This window comes from Anguilla anguilla, chromosome 17 (genome assembly GCF_013347855.1).
Source record: "Anguilla anguilla isolate fAngAng1 chromosome 17, fAngAng1.pri, whole genome shotgun sequence".
NCBI classification, from domain to species: Eukaryota; Metazoa; Chordata; class Actinopteri; order Anguilliformes; family Anguillidae; genus Anguilla; species Anguilla anguilla.
The window spans coordinates 29,188,976-29,208,536 of NC_049217.1; the positions used below are offsets into that span (position 1 = coordinate 29,188,976).

General features: G+C 44.6%; 3 protein-coding genes and 1 long non-coding RNA gene across 6 annotated transcripts; 1 reads left to right on the plus strand and 3 right to left on the minus strand.

Moving 5' to 3' along the window:
* Nucleotides 1–2,128: 2,128 nt before the first annotated feature.
* On the minus strand, nt 2,129–6,746 carry LOC118217326 (protein SCO1 homolog, mitochondrial). 2 transcript variants are annotated; one of them, XM_035399233.1, is made up of 7 exons: nt 6,285–6,746; nt 5,994–6,113; nt 5,159–5,249; nt 4,164–4,361; nt 3,814–3,906; nt 3,389–3,504; nt 2,129–3,093 (listed from the first exon to the last, which is right to left on the minus strand). In XM_035399233.1, exons 1-7 carry the CDS (start codon nt 6,468–6,470, stop codon nt 2,959–2,961), a joined length of 939 nt encoding a protein of 312 aa, XP_035255124.1. In that variant the 5' UTR covers nt 6,471–6,746; the 3' UTR covers nt 2,129–2,958. The 2 variants fall into 2 exon arrangements, with proteins under 2 accessions (XP_035255124.1, XP_035255125.1); XM_035399234.1 differs by lacking the exon at nt 6,285–6,746 and having other exon boundaries at nt 5,159–5,252.
* Nucleotides 6,747–7,102: 356 nt separating this feature from the next.
* On the minus strand, nt 7,103–9,583 carry tmem220 (transmembrane protein 220). The gene is made up of 6 exons (XM_035399235.1): nt 9,382–9,583; nt 9,032–9,061; nt 8,722–8,782; nt 8,471–8,594; nt 8,149–8,208; nt 7,103–7,818 (listed from the first exon to the last, which is right to left on the minus strand). The coding sequence occupies exons 1-6, from the start codon at nt 9,496–9,498 to the stop codon at nt 7,686–7,688; spliced, it is 525 nt and encodes a 174-aa protein (XP_035255126.1). The 5' UTR covers nt 9,499–9,583; the 3' UTR covers nt 7,103–7,685.
* Nucleotides 9,584–11,541: 1,958 nt separating this feature from the next.
* LOC118215936 lies at nt 11,542–12,932 on the minus strand. The gene is made up of 3 exons (XR_004762938.1): nt 12,500–12,932; nt 11,805–11,873; nt 11,542–11,639 (listed from the first exon to the last, which is right to left on the minus strand). It is a non-coding gene; the product is annotated as an uncharacterized LOC118215936 (long non-coding RNA).
* Nucleotides 12,933–13,052: 120 nt separating this feature from the next.
* LOC118216262 (perilipin-2-like) lies at nt 13,053–19,261 on the plus strand. Of its 2 annotated transcripts, XM_035397353.1 has the most exons (8): nt 13,053–13,366; nt 13,571–13,766; nt 14,395–14,477; nt 15,485–15,770; nt 16,059–16,240; nt 16,656–16,727; nt 17,280–17,570; nt 18,994–19,261. In XM_035397353.1, the coding sequence occupies exons 1-8, from the start codon at nt 13,337–13,339 to the stop codon at nt 19,117–19,119; spliced, it is 1,266 nt and encodes a 421-aa protein (XP_035253244.1). In that variant the 5' UTR covers nt 13,053–13,336; the 3' UTR covers nt 19,120–19,261. The 2 variants fall into 2 exon arrangements, with proteins under 2 accessions (XP_035253244.1, XP_035253243.1); XM_035397352.1 differs by lacking the exon at nt 18,994–19,261 and having other exon boundaries at nt 17,280–18,422.
* Nucleotides 19,262–19,561: the final 300 nt, after the last annotated feature.

Genomic DNA, 19,561 nt, shown 5'->3' on the forward strand with positions numbered 1-19,561 from the left:
GAATCAGAATTAAAATGCTAATAAAAGACTAATTGAATTGCATCCACGACGAAGCAGCGTCTCCCCATGGCACTCAATCTTTATCGCTTTCCTTATTCAAAAGAAAGGGGTCCATTCAAGACAACAATGAAGAAAATAAAAACAAAAGAATATTAAATTGTACTCATTTAAGGTGATATTATTCTGCATTTTTTTAACTTGTTAATCATAATACAGAGCCTAATATTAGTGTTCACATGCGAGTTCACAGATACACATTTTGAATGGCCATTGAATGGTGGCCAGACCTATAATAAATGACAGGCTACACAAACAAACGCATCAATCAATTAGTTAACAAATAATTTTTACATTATGGGATGCTTTTCGTGAGAAGGGAAGCTGCCCCAGAGCACAAGAGGTGGAGGTTGTTGGTCGTCATGACAGCACACCTGTTCAGGAATCAGGAAGACTGCAGTAGTCAGTGGTGAAAGTGTGGCTTGCGTCGTCTTCGATCCAGTGAACAAGGCTCCTCATCACTGCCACTGTGCAAGTAACATTTAACCAGGAATATATACATGTATCTGTGTATATGTCTTCCAGTATATCTTAAAAGGAAACTAAATTCGAATAGTTAACCAATCAGCATACCAAATATTGTCATATGTGAATGGATAACACTTGTATTACTTAATTACTAAATAATAAAATTTATATATACATATATATATATATATATATATATATATATATATTACAAAACTATTTTATAAATGTGAGATTGAAAGATTTGAAAGTACCAACAGGCTATTCAAACTGAACAGATTTCTAACGGCTATGTCCTTCACAATAGGGTATTAAATTGACTATAATTGCTGAATTCAATAATAGCTCTTGGACTTGTCACCCATTTATTCATGCAATAACACTTTTTTTTTTCCTGGAAGTCAATGTTGATGTTAAAAACAAGTCCACTAAAATTGTAATCCTCTCTTTCTGTCAGACAATTAGACACTAATTTATCGGCGGCTGCCACATAAATGAAGGCACTTCTTAACGTTCGTCAAAAAAAAGCATCGCGTCTGCACCCTTTTAAAACGGCCTGATGGTCTGAGCTCTGCGCACAGCTGAGGAAGAAGAGCGAGAGCGAGGAGAGAAACACCGGGGATTATCGCGGAGAGACGCGCGCGCCGCCCCCACACGGACACCCGAAGACCGACTCCGCAGCTGGTCGCAGATCCGCCAATTGTTAGTCACAGGCTGAGAATGCGCGAATAAACACTTAACACCTGTTTCTACAGCGAGGAGTCAGACACCGCCGCGCGGATGCCCCGGGCTCCGTGCCGCGCGGCGACCCGTTGGCGATCCTTTCATGAAAAATTGGTCGCTAATTGTTCCGGCGTGTGTCTGAACGACACGACGACAAACAAATTTGACAGCTGTGACGTTTGTGACTTAGTATAAAGGTTAAAAAAAAGTTTTTTTTTCTTAGCATAAAGGTTTGATTAAATCCTAAATTCTTCTACAGAGCTCCATATTGTTCACATACTGCAACTTATAAACACATTATTGGACCTGGGGAAAATGTATGGTATATAGTATCAGAAAGGCCATTGTTATTAAATTACAACCACAACTCTTGCAGAAATAAGCTATATGGCCTGGCCCGCAGAATTCACTTTAATTAACTGACAATTCTTTATATTACATAGAGCACTAATTTAGTCAGGAAAATGGCGAGCATTGTTAAGCTGAATGGCCTGTTCTCGCCATTATGTTATGTTACATTATATTATATTACATCCATTCAGTTCAAATCTGCTGGCCATCTCGTTTGATTTATGTTTCAGGCACCAACACAAAACACAGTGTAAAACCTAATGCATGTGCATTGATCATATCATATACACCCACAGCATTTTTATATTAATTTACATGTGCGATACCCATCGCTGGGACCAGCTCTGCTTTTAAAGCGACCTTTCATGTGACAGATGTACAAGTCTCCAGGCTTAGGGGTTAATGTCGTGTCAAGTTCAAATTAAAAACTCTAAATGAAGCGACAGTCGGCTGTGAGTTCTCCGGCGGGTTACTGTTTATTCAGGCGGTGGGGAAAGCACGAGAGCGCAATGGAAACACTGGAGCCAGCTTTATGGTTGAAGCCTTTTTTTATTTATTGTAGTACAATGACATCGTTTGGATTCATTTTTTTTATTGTGGAAGATATGCATTTGTCTGGTTCAGTTCCTATTTTAGGGATAGGATCAGTGCCGCCCACCAAATGTATTTCAACAATAATTATTTCTTCAAATGTCAAAATCTTTATATTATAAAACAGGATCTCGCCATTGAGGAAGTGGGAGTGTCTATGAAGAATGTTCAGTCAGATTTTGTGTGCAGTTACAAAACTGCACAAAGTTATGAACCTTGATTGCTTTAGTCAAACAATGCCAACCTGCCACTGTCCAAGCTGTAGGACTGTTGTCCTGTCTGTAGTGTGCCCTGTGCTGTCAAAGACAGTCCACAGAGTACTCTGTTTAGACGTGCAACCTCCTCATTTGTAAACTTTTGATTTGAAAAAAAAGTGGTATCAGTATTACATCACAATCAGCCTGTACTGTTCATTAGTTGCCAAAATCAGCTGCGACAAGTCTTCCAAATCTTTCAATGGAAAACACAAGCACACACATGTAAATAACTTAAAATCCACTGCCAACCGACTCATCATAAAACCAAAATATTCTCATCCAGCTGTCAGTTATCATTAATAAACCTGATACATAGAAGGGATGGGAATGTCATCTGTTTTTTTTGTTGTTTTTTTTAAACAATTCAAACACTGAATAAAACAAAATTGTAAGAAAGAGTGATGCTGGATAGGTTGAAGGCAAATATGTGCAGTCTATGTTGAGCGCACAGGAAGTGTGTGAGCGGCTCACAGGAAGTGCGCGTTTGCAGAGCGGCAAGCCATGGCCAGCCCTACTTGCCCTGCCTGTGCTTCCTCATGTGTGAGGCGATGCAGGAGGAGATCTCCGCGCTCTTCTTGTTCTGGCCGAAGTACTCCACAAAGCGCCCGTCCGGGCCCACCAGGTACATGATGATGGTGTGGTCCACCTAAAAATGACAAACAGGCACACGCATGAATCATGCTGTGAAAAAAAGATTAAAAAAAAAAAAAAAAAAAAAACAGCCGTCAAATTTAAAAAATCACCATTTCACCAAGGGTGTCTCATGTACACCTGCAAGTTACATTGTAAGAGGGAAAATTCAATACCCTTTGCAAGGCTTAAAGTTCAAACTTCTTGACGAGTCCGAGAACATACTCTTGCCTGAATGTACTCTCACACAGAAACAGCCGTAGGGGACTCGTTGGTTTTACAGGTGCGGGGTTAATACTGTTTAAACTCACGATGTAGTCGTTATCCTCGTCCTTGGGCCCTTGACTGTAGTACACTCTGTACGCACGGGAGACTGCCTCCACTTGCTCCTTTGTCCCAGTCAAACCAATCATCTTGGGAGAGAATTCTTCAAGAGGAACATGTAACTTGTTATTTTTAGCAGTAGTATTAGGAGAATTGGCAGACTTTTTTCCGTTTATGCTGAGTGATTTACAGTACCCTTTAAAAATCACTTGACATTTCTGTTTACAAGTGTGCAGTTGGCTCCAAGCCCACTGGTTCAGACAGACCAATATGGGTTTCAGATTTATCTTACATAAACTTTTGTGTAGATCGTTACTTTATTGACACATGCATTGTGCCAGTGATAACATTACCATAGTTATTAACAAAAACCAGATACTTTAACATGAATCTTTTTTTTTTACATTCATACCTTTCACATAGGTTGATATGGCCTCAGGAGAGTCCCTATCGGGGTCAATTGTAATGAACAGTGGAGTTAGGTTCGGTAGAGACTGTATTCTGTCTGTAAAAAAAAAAACAGCAAACAAAAAAACCCCATTGCTTTTAAAACTTTGCATTTAATACTTGAAAAATGATATATCAGGTCAATATTTTAGACACATCTATTGCCACCTAGTGGTATTACAAATGATAATAAGAATAACAACAAAAGCCCTGCTCCAACTACAAGACCAGGCAACAACCACACCACCAAATATGGCAGAAAACTACCGGTCCCTATTCACAGTGCATATTAAAAAGATAGCTTTCTGTTTTTACCGATTTCATCGACCACTTCGATCATCTTCTCCAGCTCGTCTGGGCAGATGTCAGGACAGTGTGTGAAACCGAAGTAGATCAGGATCCACTGGCCCAGGAAGTCTTCGCTCTTCTTGGGCTGATTGTTGTGGTCGACCAGCGAGAAGGGGCCGCCGAGAGCTGGCTTCCCCAGTGACCGTGTCTTTTCCCTCTCAATCACTACAGCAGACAGGTATACAGACAGGTATACAGACAGACAGGCAGGCAGACAGGCAGGCAGACAGGCAGGCAGGCAGGCAGGCAGGCAGGCAGGTAGACAGACAGGCAGGTAGGCAGGCAGGTAGGCAGACAGACAGACAGACATGCAGGCAAACAGGCAGGCAGGCAGAAAGACAGACAAGCAGGCAGGCAGAAAGACAAACAGTCAGACAGGCATACAGACAGACATGCAGGCAGACATACAGGCAGACAGACAGACAGACAGACAGGCAGGCAGACAGACAAACAGGCAGGCAGGCAGGCAGACAGACATGCAGACAGGCAAACAAGCAGACAGACATGCAGACAGGCAAACAACCAGACATGCAGACAGACAGGCAGACAGACAGAGACAGACAGGCAAACAGGGAGACATACACATACAAACGAATTACAAACAATTCCTCCCCCACACATTGCACGCATTCACGTTGTGTTTATGAGCACCGGAGGACCTAATATCTGCACATTCGTGCTCTTGTACAGCATGTTGAAATGGGACAGTATACTGCATGATACAGTATGTATGAAGAGCAAATCACTTATTTTTAAGAATGGCCTACTATATGCCTGAAGAGATAAAAATTGTAATTGTGAATGAAAATTACACCGTCCCCACATCAATGTCCAGGTGTTTGGCTCTGTTGTGCAGACGCCTGGCTATACGATTTTGCTGCACAATAACCGCCACTATTGCCAATTTCCGTTTAACTTGATAAACTTAACTATAATGGCGGAATGGGAATTTCAGGACTCACACTCCTCCTTTTCGTTCTTGAAGTACTTCATCCCCGCCAGGAGCGCTCCACCGATAGCAAACGTCACTGCTAAAGACTTCCACGTCACTGGCTACTGAAATGAAGGAAGAAAAATTGCTTTCTTGCACTTTCAGCTTCGATATCTTCTGAAACGTGAATTCTGATACGGCAATAAATCACCCATAAAGCACTGAAAGCACACCAGAGAGCAGGCGACTCTTGTGATGGGCATGCCAATGTAGTCTAGGCGAGGGCATAATCTCTGAACCCAGATGGACAGACCTAAAGACACTCTAGCCCATGAAATGTCTGGGAGAAGCACGTACCGTAGCAAGTCAAGGCATGCCAGGGATACACTAGGTTAGAGATTTTGTTCAAAATTGCTTAAAAGGAACTGTGTCGAGTGACAACATCAGCAAAATACAGTGACTAGTAGTGTGCAGTGCCCAAGCTATTGCTGGATTTTAGCTTTCCAATGACAAAATTTAAAAAAAGAATTGTCATTGAAATAGTTTTTTTCCCAACCTTGTGGTCAACCGAAAACATTCTTTAAATGTCAAGCAACTTTGCTGATACAAGATGAAGCATCTTTGAGCACTGTGTTTAACATATTTTTTATGCACCCTCCATTGTTTGTGGTCCAATTTGCTGGTGTAGTGTAGCCATTTCCATACCACAATAATGATCAGTGACGCTGTAACATGCCCTGTAATCTATAAAATGACGTTATACCTCTGCGCGGACTTCATTTCCCATCAGCACCTTCGCGAAACGTTGCTGAATGTTTTGGTAAATGTAGCACGACTTGGAAATGGATTACGTCTGGAGTACGTACCCCAGCTTTTCTCTTCCATTTGTTGCCAGACTTTGGTGGCGGAGGAGTTGAATTGAGTGATCTGTAGCTGTAACGCAAAAGGCTTTTCTGGAGTGCCCTGCACGCGAGAGTCTTGTTGACCTAGGGGAAGCAAGATCAGCAAATGCAGTATTGACGACGTAAAAGTACAAAAAGCTATGTTCATTTCCATGTGTCACGCAAAGAAATGTCTGATTCTATGGGTCTAAGCGTTGTCTAACACACATTTAACGTATAGTAAAGCGAATAGTAAAATAATATAGCAGTTCTTACCGGTGCATGTGATCCACGGACCGAGAAAACTGGACATGCACACGCATTGCCCCTCAGTGACGTTAGAGTACTAGTACTAAAGCCACATATAATGTGAGTATTTAAATTATTTTGTAAAACAGCACGACTGAGCAAACGCAATTTAAAATTCTGGAAACAAACGAGCGGCGTTAAACTTAGCGCCATGATGCTGGGTGCCCTAGTCACGGCGCTTTTTCATAAAAAAAGAAACTGCGGAAGTAGAACTACAGAAGGTTATTTGAGGCAGGCAGTCAGCACAACGATAGTGTCACAAACTCTCCTAGAGCTGATCCTGTATACTGTATACTCAATATAGTGTATACTGTATATAGAGCTGTATACTCAATAGTTCAGATAGGGATCAGTTATACAAACCGGTCCTGGATTTGTATAACTCATCCTAGAGCGGTTGCGATTGAAGATAAAACCTGACAGTGTTTCTTCCTCTGTCAGCTTCTGGTTCCGGTTTACGCGCGAAGGATTCTGGGGATTTGTGTTTTACAAGAGGCTTTCGCATTTGCTATCAAAGTAGGGACTATTGCCGTTTGAGACGCAATATACAGTCTCTCCTGTTTCTTCACTCTTGTTGTTATTGCTTTGACTTACAAAGTGAAACCACCCCATGGCGAAGACATTAACCTTGCCAAAGAAATGGCACAAGAACTAGACTAGCAGGGCCAACGCAGCCTAGGTGAATAAATGGGTAAGAGGCCATATTGGCCCATTGGTAAATATATAGTTTACATAGCAGTCAGCACCGGAACCACTGAATGTAAAAACCATGTCTTGCACACCAGTTATTGCAAGGTGTCCTTTATTTTAACTTGTTTTGAACATTTCTCAAAACCTCAAGAAAAAAATAATTGAATAAAGAATCTGCTCCAGGTTGTTTCGGGTTCTTAACACTGACTAGAGATCTGCTATTGTGCTTTTAAGCACATAATTGAGTAAATATGCCTCTAGCCACCTGAAGAGATTGTGCAAAGTTTACAGTAGAAAATATGTGAACTTCAGAATACAGACATCTGCCATGTAAACAATGTTTGCAATTACTTGAGAGTAGGCAATATTACAGGTATTCATTACACAGAACAAGAACTACACTCTTTAACCGACTCTCTTTATGTGGGAACCACTGATTTGAAGTTTCTGGCAGTTGATCATTTTACTGGTCAACTTGTATACTAAAATGCTGACCAATGCAAAAAAAATCAGGCACTGTGCATTTTAATTAGCAGGCAGTTGCTCTTTGGTACTTCCTGTGACTTGGTTTATTGACAAGTGATTAGGAAAGATAATAATCCTTGTTGATAATGGCAGTCACAATCTTTCTTCCTTGCCTGTTTCAGAGTTTATGTATTTAATTTTTGTCCCGCTGGCCTAAAGAGCTGTTTTGCAGTGTTCAGGCCAAGCAGACCTCAGGTCTTTGTTGATGTAGTAGTACAGCCATGCCACAAAGGGGAAGACGGTGATGGCAGTTGCAGTGCATACTCTGAGAGCACCAATCGGATTTCTGGAATGGGGGAAAAAAAAAAAACAAATGTGATTGGACAGTGACATTTTACCCCTCTATGGCTTGATTCTGGGCAGCTGATATACTAGCAGAACAAATTAACCTGTGGCCTCTATATTACCCAGATTGTTGTCAGGGAAATAAATATTTAAAATTTTCACTTTGTGACAGTTGTGAACACAAAGGCATTTCTATGTTTATTAAACATGAGAATTACACATGAGAATGTTAGACGTTTCATTAAAAAAAAAACAAAAAAAAAAAAAAAAACTGATGTTTCCAATTAGCCAGGACTTTGCTATTTCTTGCAGAGCAACAGAAAATCCTCACCTCCCAGAGTGCCTACACAGGAGGAGCCAGACCATCGTCAAAACCAGCCCAGAGAATTCTCTAAACAGCAAGGACGAGGAAATCAACTTCAGTAAAAACTGAAGGGAGAAAAACTGACACCTGTCTGGTGTAAGCCTTACACACACAGGCCATGCAATGGCTATTATGGTGTGTGATGTATAAACCTGAGCGCACATGGCTAAGGTACCGTATGCCAAGTGATGCATGTATGGAGCATGGAGCAGAGGTGTTCAAGTTGCTAGACCGCTTCCCAACATAAAGTGTAATCAGTATTTATTATTATTATTTTTTTTCAGTGTACCTTCCCTCCTCTTGCTGGAAGACATCCTTAATGCGTTTTTGGTAAAGGACCCAGCCCAACATGGAGGCCACAGCTGCGGAAATCAGCGTGTGAAGATCTGCAAGCCTCCTCCATAGCGATGCCTCTGCAAGAAAAGTGTCTTTCAATGCGCTGTGTGTAGACCTTTATACAAAAAAAGATGTCAATAATTACACGCTGTATGTTTTATTTATTTATTTGTTTAGTTAGTTTTAAAAAATTCAATCAAATACCTGTTATGTGTGGATTGAGGCTTATCGATAAGCATAAACCTGCGGGAATCGTATAGGCAGCCTGCAAAGACACATTTGGACAGTCGAAATGCAGTTGCGGTTAGTGAGGAATTAAAGTGATTTGGCGAAACTCTGTACCCAGTTTCGCAATCCCTCCTGTAGCCATATGCGTGAACCCTCTGACATTACGATGAGCCATTCAGAGGATTAAAAAAACTGAATCTGTGAATTAATTCAAAGAACTAACCCCCTTTCCTACTGTTCTACGATTTCTCCATCAATGTAGTTAAATATAGACGGGTAATCTTACCATCCACAGGCCAGCGTCGGGATCATTTATCTGGATGGAAATAAAAATCAGACAGCTTAGTAGCCCAAATTTGTGCCAATACACTGCGCCAGATCCACTAAATCATATTTGGTTGTTAGTTTCCTGTCATCCCATCAAACAGCGGATTTCCCTGAAACTTCGCAGGAAATCGCAATGTGCGCTCGCGACAATTGTCTAAATTCAGCGTCTTGCCATTTTAAAACTGTTGCTGTAGAACGCAATGTTTATGTTTTTAAATTATACATCAACTAGAAAAAAAATTAAGCGAGCAAGCTAACATGCCTATACAGCTGTCAAACTATGCTTTCAGAAAGTTGCACGTTACTTGCCTGTACATAGCTCGCTAGAGAAAAAAAGAGACACATGCATAGGTTGCAAGATCTCCACATTATTCTCAAACACTGATTTGATCCTGGGTGTTCTGTCATTTTCCCATTTTGCTTCATTTTTATTGTGCATCGGAGGGGAAAATCGTCCCCAGCAGTACGCAAACTTTCCTCGCTTTAAATAAACTTCGAACCCGAAGTGGATCACGTGTACCATGATGGTGTACTCCGGGATTTGAAGTTCCTTTACCGAGAAGCTTTCCCTTGAACTCGAACCACCGAGATGTACATGAACGACGTTAAAGTTGGTTCTGATTCGCAGTTCTTGATTCAAAATTTCTGGTCCACCTTAAATCGATTGCATTATGCAAATTTCAGTTGACATCTTTAAATTAGCATGACACAGACAAAATAATAATAATAATAATAATAATAATAATAATAATAAGATGCCTGAAAAAAGTTACTAGGAAGCAGTTGATTTTACCAATGAGATTTGGGCTGCGAAAAGGTTTCTGTGCCCCTTATGTGATTAACTACCTCAAATTAAATGAAAGATTAACATATAGCTGCGTATTTTACATCTTAGACTGTTTTAGAAAGTTTCTTTTATTAAATTTCTTTTTATTTATTCGCGTTATCAAGCCAGGTATGTCAGTTATGGGCAAGGCGAACAAGGTCTCAACAGCCCATTTAGCTGTTATTTTGAGACAGAAGACAGAAGGTTGTATAATTTTGTTAAATTCCCCCCACTTCCACCGCACATATCTTATGATACAAGGGATTTAAGGATTCCCCCACCTCAAAAACTACAACTTAACCCCCTGATGATAACCACTAACCACGGAGCCCCTCCTCAGGCCACAACACATAATGAATACAAATAAAAAAAGGATTTATTTATGTGGAATGTATCTTGTGGGGAAAGAGAAGCATGTGGTGCTTTTCTTCGTTACCTAATGAAGACCATCTTTTAAAAAAACAACAACTTTTTTTTAGGTTGAAAGACTCAAATCATTGCACAAGTCATTCATCCCACGTTCTCATGTCTGAAAATTCAAAGGACTACACACAATCTGTTGTTCTTCTTTTTCGGCAGTTGGAATTTCTGCAAATTTACTGGCCTCATCAACTGCCTCCCTGCTTGTTACCTAGGCGACTGAATGCAGGCGGTTCTCCCTTGGGGCGACGGTGGTGCAGCTGAGCGAACATTGCCCTCTGGTGGCCGGTGGTGGAAATTCACACGCCCCAAACAGCCGTGGCTCGGTAGTCGGAGTTGTAGGTGGTTTTGTCGTGGAAGGCGGCCTTGGGCAAGCGGATCTGATCCCTGGGCAGGATGAGGAAGCGCCTGCGCCCCTCCTGGGTCCTGAAGTCCTGCCCGTAGCTGGTGGAGAACTCAGTTTTGCCCTCGGGGCGAACATATTCGGGCCTGTACCGCTGGGGAGGCGGGACCAGCCACATTCTCAGGTTCTCCGCGGGGGCCTCGCGGTTGAAGGCCTTGCGGTTGGGGGCCTCACGGTTGGGGACCTCGCGGTCGGGGGCCTCGCGGTTGGGGGCCTTGCGGTTGGGGGCCTCAAAGGGGCTGATGCCGAGCCTCAGGTTGTCGGGGGGCCTGGCCGAGGCGGCCGGGTCCCCTTGCAGGCCCCTGAAGTCCCGGGCGTAGGACGTGGCCGGCCGGTCCGTCCTCGGGACGGGACGGGCGTATGTGTCCCGGCGCGGCGGGTAGGACGGGGCCACCTGCCAGGCCCGGTACTGGTCCCGGTACTCCGTGGTGGACGCGAAGGGGCAGGTGCTGACCTTCAGGAGGTCGGGCGGGCGGGCCGACGTGGCGGGCCGCCCCCAGCGGCCCCGGTAGTCCTGCGCGTAGCTGGAGTCGTGGCCGGAGGGCGGGTCGGCGCCGTCGGGCCGGGACGCGTCCCCCTGCCGGGACGTCCCCGACGCGTAGCTGGAGAAGCGGCGGTAGTCAAACGCGTCCTCGCTCCGTCGGAACTCCCTGAGCTCGGGGTCCAGCGGGACGCTGGCGGACGGCGAGTGGACAGAGGACGGGCCCGGCTGGGGCTGGCCGATCCAGGAAGGAGCGGCGGTCGTCGGGGCGGTCGTCGGGGCGGTCGTCGGGGCTGTCGTCGGGGCGGTCGTCAGGGCGGTCGTCGGGGCGGTGGCGGTGGCGGTGGCGGTTGAGCCGCGGGATCCTGTGAAGCTCGGCCGCACGCTGTTCGCCGTCCTGAAGCGGTCCTGTTTTCCCGCAACCCAGCAACGGTACCCTTCAGCAAGCAGGAGGCAGAACATTCATCACTTTGTCAGTCATAAATATTTATATGTTTCGTATTTTAGAAATCAGCAGAGATGATTGACAAAAAGTATAATACACAGTTTTTTTTTAAATACTTGATACTTAATTACACTGTTGCCAAAGGAAAGGTTCATACCTGAGTACATAGACTGAATGTCCATCACTCCTTATTATACTTCATTCTTCTCTAGTCTTCTCACTTTCACTGGAGCAAAAACCCAAAATCAATCAATCAATCAATCAATCAAACAATATTTCTGTGCAGCACCATTTGACAACAAGCTGTCACACAGCACTTCAAAATGGAGCGAATTTATTTATTTTTTAAAACGTAAAAACCAAGTGGTTTTTTTTTTTCCATTTTAAGTCCTCTTAAAGGTGATCAAGCAGAACTTCAGGAGAGAGTAAGACAAATAGATGGGCCTTATTGTTACACAGGTGTTTACAAGTTCTCTAACTCTGCTTGAAACTTTGTGACAGTTGAGATGGTAAAGAAAAAGGCTACATTTATTCATTCATTTTTACCTTAAGTACAACACATGCACATTTCTATCAAGAAAACTTAGATAAGTAGATAACGGATACTACAAGACATGCAAGCTATTTCTCCTAAAATTCCAATAGATGCATATTTCTCTCAGCAGAACTGCAATACGTACAGTGACGTCAATACACAAGGTAATCTGACATCATGCTATTATTCCACATTCAAACATTCGCCTTTCACGCTTTCTATTAATGAGGGGATGCAACGCTGGCTAATTAGCGGGCCATCGACTGATTGTGCGTCCGAATCCATCAGGGTCAAATGCTTTCAGTAAGGAGACCTACCCAAAGAATAAGCGCGCGGAGCGCCCTGTTTCCCCGTTTATTTGAACTGCTTTCTGAGGACTGGTGGCCTCCATGCGTTTTCATGAATGAACGGATAGGCTGGTTTTAAGCGTCTTCTGAACGAATGGAATGTGACGGCATATGAGCCTTCTATGACGTAACTAGAATCAAGTAGTAACTGGGCGAACACCCCAAATGCTGAAATGAATCCACTTGAATTTGGTGGGGGTGTCCTAGGTAGAATTATTCCAAAAGTTCCATAAATTTTAATTAGTTTATAGCAATAACGTGTTTATAGCAATAGCGCTCGTTGCAAATGCTCGCTGTATTTGTTCATTTGCTGCTCATGTTAAATTTGCTGGTGCGTCATGAATCAATAATGTAGTATTGAACTGTAGTGGACCAATTGAATACATCTTATGAATTAACTGAATTAAATAAAATTCAATAATAAACTAACGATATTTCCCATTACTATCAGAAATTATTTTGTTAGGAAAAACACCACTTGACGGTCGCACTTGAACTTACGTCATTAATTGAAACATCTCGCGAGAGAAGGACAGCGCAGGTTCAATTAGTGCAAGGTGTGTGGCGCGTCCGACTACGCTCCAGAGAATACCTGAATTTCTTTGGAAGTAGTTGAAACGTTTCATTTAGCATAGCTTTAGAGGCTTCTTGTCGTTTGTTATATCCTGTCCGTGGACTGCTGGAGTCTACCGGTTAGTTTGCGGCAAGGCGTCTAGACTTGCTTCAGGTGTATTTAATTCTTCAAGATTGGTAAGAGCAAAGGCTTGACTCCCAACAACCGCTCATAATCTTCGTTTTAGGTTTACGATGGCGTCACTGGAATTTGAACCTAATAAGGTTTGTGCATGTCCATTCTCCTTCATAGGCGCTTTCCCCAATGGGTACAATGTTTTCATGCGTTTCCATTATGCACCCGTTTCACCACGTACCATGCGTTCAGATGAAATGACAGCATGCACGGTATTCTGCTCGAAAATCCAATACGAATGAATAATTAGGCGCTTCATCTCAATATGTTGGTGCGTTGCTCTTTTCTGATAGAATGTGGTTGCCAGGCTGGCTAATCTCCCCTTGGTCAGCTCCACCTGCAACCTGTTGTCTTTCGCGTACTGCAACACCAAGGACAACCACCCCTACCTGAGGTCCGTGTGCGAGGTGGCAGAGGCAGGAGTGAAGACGCTGACATGGGTGGCGCTGACGCAGGCTGGCCCCATAATCGACAAGCTAGGGCCACAAAGTAAGGCTGGCTCTCTCTACTTTTTCTGAAAAACTGGTGGCATGTGAAGACACTTTACAACCGCGGTCGTGGCGTCAAAATCCTATTCACGCAGTCCTTAAAATTACGCGTTGACGTACTTGCCCTTTATTCTTTCAGTAACACGGTAGAATTTAAGTGATGCTCTGCACTTGAAATTACACTAAGTACCCTTTCCTGTGGTTACCATTTGTAGTTTATGCAGTTCATCAGAATCACCGTTTTTTCCCCGCTCCACTTAATCATCAACCATTGCCAAGGCAACTGCCTCACCTGTCACCATAGCCTTGAGCCCAGCAGCTCTGAGATGTATATAGGAAGGCACTTTTTAAAAGGTCCACAGGTAGAAATAACTGCTGTTAGAGAAAGCAACCTCGTCTGGCCTTCAACATACCAGTGTCACAGTCACCTAGAAAAATTTCATTGTAGTTTAGTTTCCATAGAAAAGTGTGTACATTTATAATAATTATAATCAGACTGATACTAATAACCTTAATCACTTTTAGAGAAGGAATGTTATCATGTGATACACCGTTTGTTTGCCTATAAATAGTTTTTTAAATTTGCCTTTCTGGGGCTGGAGTTGGTCATTTGTGTTCCCCTTCCACAGTTGCTGCTGCTAATGATCTGGCCTGTAAAGGCCTGGATAAGATAGAGCAGACCTGGCCCATCGTGCACCAGCCCCCAGAGCAGGTACTGCATCAGAGCGCCCTGCTGCTGCTGCCGCTGCCACTGCCGCCACTGCCGCTGCCGCTGCCGCTATCGGCATCACTAACGGAAAACCCTGTTATTTGCAAGTGTTCTGGTTTGAGTACAATCCCAGATTCTCTGTTACATGATGAAATTCTGAGGGAGTGGGGGGGGGGGGGGGGGGATGGACTTATATGTACCGTATTTGAAACATGGCAGTGTCCCCAAATCTTTGTAGCTTTGCATTTAAAAAATAAAATCTATTTTGGTACTATAATTTGGCAGGGTGACTTGTAACTGAGAGCTGCAAGCAAGCACAAAAACAATGGGTTTTGAACAATGGTGCAGAAATGTGTTGTGGTGAGATGCACTGCTACGGAAAAGAGCAGTCTGTCAGATTTCATTATTTCCTGCAAGATGGAGGAATGCTTAAAAATAACAGGGGTGACTGAAACTCTGGTGGGGTAGATTACAGCTGCACCTGTAATAAGTCTTTGGCCAGTAGATGGCACTGTGATCGCACCACAAGATAGAGAGAAAACTAGTAGACTACAGAAAACTAGCAAGCTGTGAACTGTAGAAAAACACTAGTTTACAGCTCACTGTTGAATGATAGTGTGTGCAGTCAGTGCTGGGTATTAACAACCTAGCAAGGTTTACTGTTGCTTAAATGTGATGTAATCAAACCTGCTATGAACTGGTCAGAGATTTGATTTGTCATTATTATATGTCCCCTGAATGAGCTGTAAATGTTTCCATTACTCAGAAACTCAAAACTTACTTCAAAGCTGCTTGTTCTCTGTGGATCTGTTATCCCTCATATCTGTCTGATACGCAGCTCCCACTGATAAACTACCAGTACACCATCAATGCAAAAGAGAAAATAGCACTTGGTCTATTTGACTTTCTGACCCACTTAACCTTGACATCTGATTATTTTGTTTTTTAAAAAAAAAAAGCGTCATTCTTATTGGTCACCTACACTCATGTGACTCCTGCCCCATATGCAGGTCGCCACCAGCGCCATGGCTATCGTGATGGGAGCCAGGGAGGTGGTTGCCATAACGACGAACGGTGCCCGCGAGGCTCTGTCGTTCACGCTGGCGGGGGTGGTGGAGCGGGCCCGGGGGGCGGTGCTGGGCCGGGTGGAGATGACCCGCGAGGCGATCGGCGGGGGGGTCCGCACCGTGATGGGCTGCCGCGTGGCCCGCCTGGTCAGCACCGGCGTGGACTCCGCCCTCAGCACCTCAGAGACGCTGGTGGACCAGTACCTGCCCCTGACCGACGACGAGCTCGGTGAGCCCCAAAAAAACTTTTTTTTTATGGGGAAAGACCTTTAAAGTGGCCTGCCTGACCTTTTGTACTGAAATTACATGACATTTATTCGGCAGACGCTTTTATCCAAAGCGATGTACAATAAGCGCATACCAAAGGTCATTGGAACAACAACATACTCTCGTCCGTGCTGCTTGGACCATGAAGATTAAGTCATCAACACGCCGATGACCTTGAATGGGTCCAGAGCATTAAGCAAAGGCCTCTCACAGCATCGCTTTGCATGACGCCACCCTTTCCCTCCTGCAGAGAAGGAGGCCAAGACTGTGGAGGGGTTCGACGTGGCCGCCAAGCCCAGTTACTACGTGCGGCTGGGCTCCCTCTCCACCAAGCTGCGCAAGAGGGCCTACCGCCAGGCCCTGGCCAAGGTGCACGAAGCCAAAACCAGGAGCCAGGAGTCCATCTCCCAGCTGCACCTCACCGTGGACCTGGTACGTCCGACCACAGGCGCTCGCTACCGGTTAACCTAGCGCGAGGGAAGGAGAGGTTATGACCTCACATATCAGTACAAGCATGCTAGGTTGCGTCTGCATATCCTGACCGGACACATGACATTGCAGTGATACTGCAGGCTGTGATTGGGGGTGGGGGGGACGACCCCAAGTTAAGTATGTCAGGGAATTAAATGTTAGCCACTCATCAATTGTTCACCACATCAGCAGCTGCTGCAGCCTCTTTACTAACTGCTGCTCTGAACACATTTCACAATCATAGTGGAAAGGTGGGAAGATCAGGACTGCTCCCAAACACCTCAATAAATGATCTTTTACCATAAACGAGAATGATACTGATGATGTTGAATTAGAGCGAACTCAAGCAGGCTGGTCTTGGCCTCTCTCCTCCCAGATTGAGCACACCAGGAGGAACGTGGGAGCCCTGGGTCAGTGGAAGAGCAGCGGCCATGATGGAGATGTGCAGGTATTCACAGGAAGCTCTGCTCCGTTCTCAACAAGAAAAAACATCTCCCCTAGCCCACTGCAGTCCTTCAGCCGGGCGGTTTGAGTTAAATTCTTAAATGAAAAGGTGTTCCAAAAGTGAAATACTAAGAGGGAAAAGAGAAATGAGTGAAAGTATAAGGATTAAAAAATACTTTTTCATTAATTGAATTGACACAACGGCTAGCAATTGCACGGTGAGCAGCAGGTGGTGCTTCAAAAAAACACCAGCAATGAACAATGGCATATTGTGAAATAGTGATTTGTTTAATTTGAATTTATATAAACCCACGGGTTGTTATCCTTGGTCCTGGAGAGCAACAGGGTCTATTTATTTTTGTAACTAAACCCAGCAGACCCTGCAGCTCACCTGGGCCAGGAAGGTCTGCCCCCTGGTTTGAGCTGTATGACTCAAACTGGGATAAAGATGTGTGTGTCTCACTGCTCTCCTGTATGTGTGGATAGTAACTGGTGTACTGCTCCTGTCCCCTGCCATCCGACCCCCACCCCTTCCCCCCCCCCCCCCCCCCCCCAGCGCATGGAGTCCCGCACCCTGGCCATTGCCCGCAGTCTGACCCGCCAGCTGCAGAACACCTGCCTGTCCCTGGCGCCCAGCCTGCAGGGCCTGCCCCAGAACATCCAGCACCAGGCCCTGTCCGTGGCCCTGTCCGCCTCCGAGATCTACGCCAACTTCAGCGGCGCCTTCACCTTCCAGGACCTGTCCGACGGCGCCCTGGCCAGCAGCCGCGGCCAGCTGGCCCGCATCAAGGAGTCCCTGGACGGGGTCATGGACTACCTGGTCAACAACACCCCGCTCAACTGGCTGGTAGGTCCCTTTTATCCCCGGGCAAAGCCTGGCCCCGCCCCCGACCCCGGCCATGACCCCACGACCACCCCAAACCACAACCCCGGTCACGCCTCCGATACTGACCCCGCCCCTGACTCCGCCCCCAACTCCACCCCCTCAAAGCCCCTGTCCAATGGGCAGGTGAAGATGTGGGCCGCGGAAGAGAAGATGCCACCACTGATGATGTAATCGTTTGTCACAGAGTCCCCCCCAGGAGACTTGCCGGTCTTGTGTCCAGCTCTTTATTGCAAAAAAGGTTACAGGTTTAAATATTTAGTTTTTCAGTTTAATATAAGTTTTTGAAAAGCAAAATTAAGGTGTTACCCCTTTTGGCAGGTGTTTCACAGACCTAAGATTAGGTTTGATGTCACAGTTGGCTAAATCGGTTCCAGATTTTTTGGCTAGTCAGGTTCTGTGAAGCACCATGAAGTCACATCTTGTCCCTAGTCCAATGACCTCTGCTATCCAATGAGAGCTCCTTTTGATGAGGTCAGACATGTGATGTCATTGTTCTGGGCCGGCTCCCCATCCAGCCCATGATTTAATGTTAATGTGAGAGTTTGGTTCTCATAGTGGGTGCCACCATTGTGAATATTTTCCTTTTGTTTTCCTTGTCACGTATGTGTGCCTTGGTGCCATGGAGATAGGGGGTGGTGTCGTTTAAAAAAAATGTAAGGAAATGACATGGGATTGTAATTTCAGGAACCCATCCACCCTGTGAGACGTATTGTCCTTGTGCGAAGTTAGTGGCTAATTAATACGACGTTCCCTGTGTATTCCATAAATAATAAATTTGTGCACAATAATCATAATAAATGAAAAAGCATCTAATCTGTGTCATTTGACTGCTTTGGACCTTTTAACATCATGCCCCCCCGGTTTGGTTTGGGACGGGGGTGATAGTGGAAGGGGGTGGGGCTTCTCAGGCTTAATATGGTGCATTGTAATGCAGACAAAGAATACAAAAATTTTTAAATTGTATTGAAAGCAGACGGTGCCTCTGCTTAGCTGGAGAAGAGGCTATTGTATGCCACCTTGAAACCCATTCCTTCCATCAGTGTAAGATTGTGCCCACCAAAATATTTTATCTGGTTTTCTTTTTACTTTTTTTTTTTTTTTTTTTTTTTTTTTAAAATTTTTGTAAAGATTTTGAATAGTTCTATTCAGTTTGGCTCTTGATTGGATAGTGATATGACGCACGTTCACCATCTTGGGGTTGAGCTGTCACCCTGACAAATCCCGTTAAAGAAAAAAAATTTTAATTCTATATTGCTAGAGGATTCTGACAGCAGTGGAATTTAACTATATGCAGACCTATCCGTTAAATATAAATATTAATATAAATATTTTTAAAAATCTTCCCTGAGAATGGCTCATGCTCGGCTCTCTCTCCCGTTGACAGGTCCCCGATTTCACCTTCCCTGACCTCGCTCCCGAACCCGAGGGTTTCCAGGTCGAGGAGAGCGAAGTGCCTTACGGCTTCTCCTACACACAAGGCGCCCTGTACACTGCCTGTGTGCCCCTTTAAAATGCCCCCCCCTCCCCCCCGTCCCGTCCCACCCCTTTGTCCCGGCAACCTGTGGGATTTTTGTTTTTCTTCACCATTTACTTTTGTACAATTGTTTTTGAGGCACTGGTTCAGGAACTTAAATAAAGTAACTTGCATCTGATTAGTCTTGGCCTGGTGCTTGAGCCCTGTTGCGTGGAGCGGAGGACTATTTTTAGGGTTGCACAGGTGAAGGGGCCCTGGTGACGTCACCGTACGTTTTGCGACCCGACCGCGCGAACAGGCCCTTCGCCGCCGGAGGGGGTTACATGAACAAGGTCTAAATGGGGGGTGGCTGTGGATTGTAAAATTGGGCAGCTCTCGTTATTCGAAGTAATTGTGAGAAACGGTGGCGCATTTCAATAAGCCAGCTGGCTTGAAAAGAAAACAAAATGGGTTTTTAAAAAAAAAAGATGTGGCGTGC

Coding starts and splice junctions, on each gene's coding strand:
- tmem220 (XM_035399235.1), bottom strand. CDS start 9,498: ATGAAGCAAAATGGGAAAATGACAGAACACCCAGGATCAAATCAGTGT. Junction 8,783..9,031: donor CCGACGCTGGCCTGTGGATG/GTAAGATTACCC, acceptor GTGTCTTTGCAG/GCTGCCTATACGATTCCCGC. Junction 8,595..8,721: donor CCTCAATCCACACATAACAG/GTATTTGATTGA, acceptor CTTTTCTTGCAG/AGGCATCGCTATGGAGGAGG.
- LOC118216262 (XM_035397352.1), top strand. CDS start 13,337: ATGGCGTCACTGGAATTTGAACCTAATAAG. Junction 13,367..13,570: donor TGGAATTTGAACCTAATAAG/GTTTGTGCATGT, acceptor CTTTTCTGATAG/AATGTGGTTGCCAGGCTGGC. Junction 14,478..15,484: donor TGCACCAGCCCCCAGAGCAG/GTACTGCATCAG, acceptor CCCCATATGCAG/GTCGCCACCAGCGCCATGGC.
- LOC118217326 (XM_035399233.1), bottom strand. CDS start 6,470: ATGGCGCTAAGTTTAACGCCGCTCGTTTGTTTCCAGAATTTTAAATTG. Junction 6,114..6,284: donor TCCGTGGATCACATGCACCG/GTAAGAACTGCT, acceptor TGCTTCCCCTAG/GTCAACAAGACTCTCGCGTG. Junction 3,505..3,813: donor CATATCAACCTATGTGAAAG/GTATGAATGTAA, acceptor TTCCTCTTGAAG/AATTCTCTCCCAAGATGATT.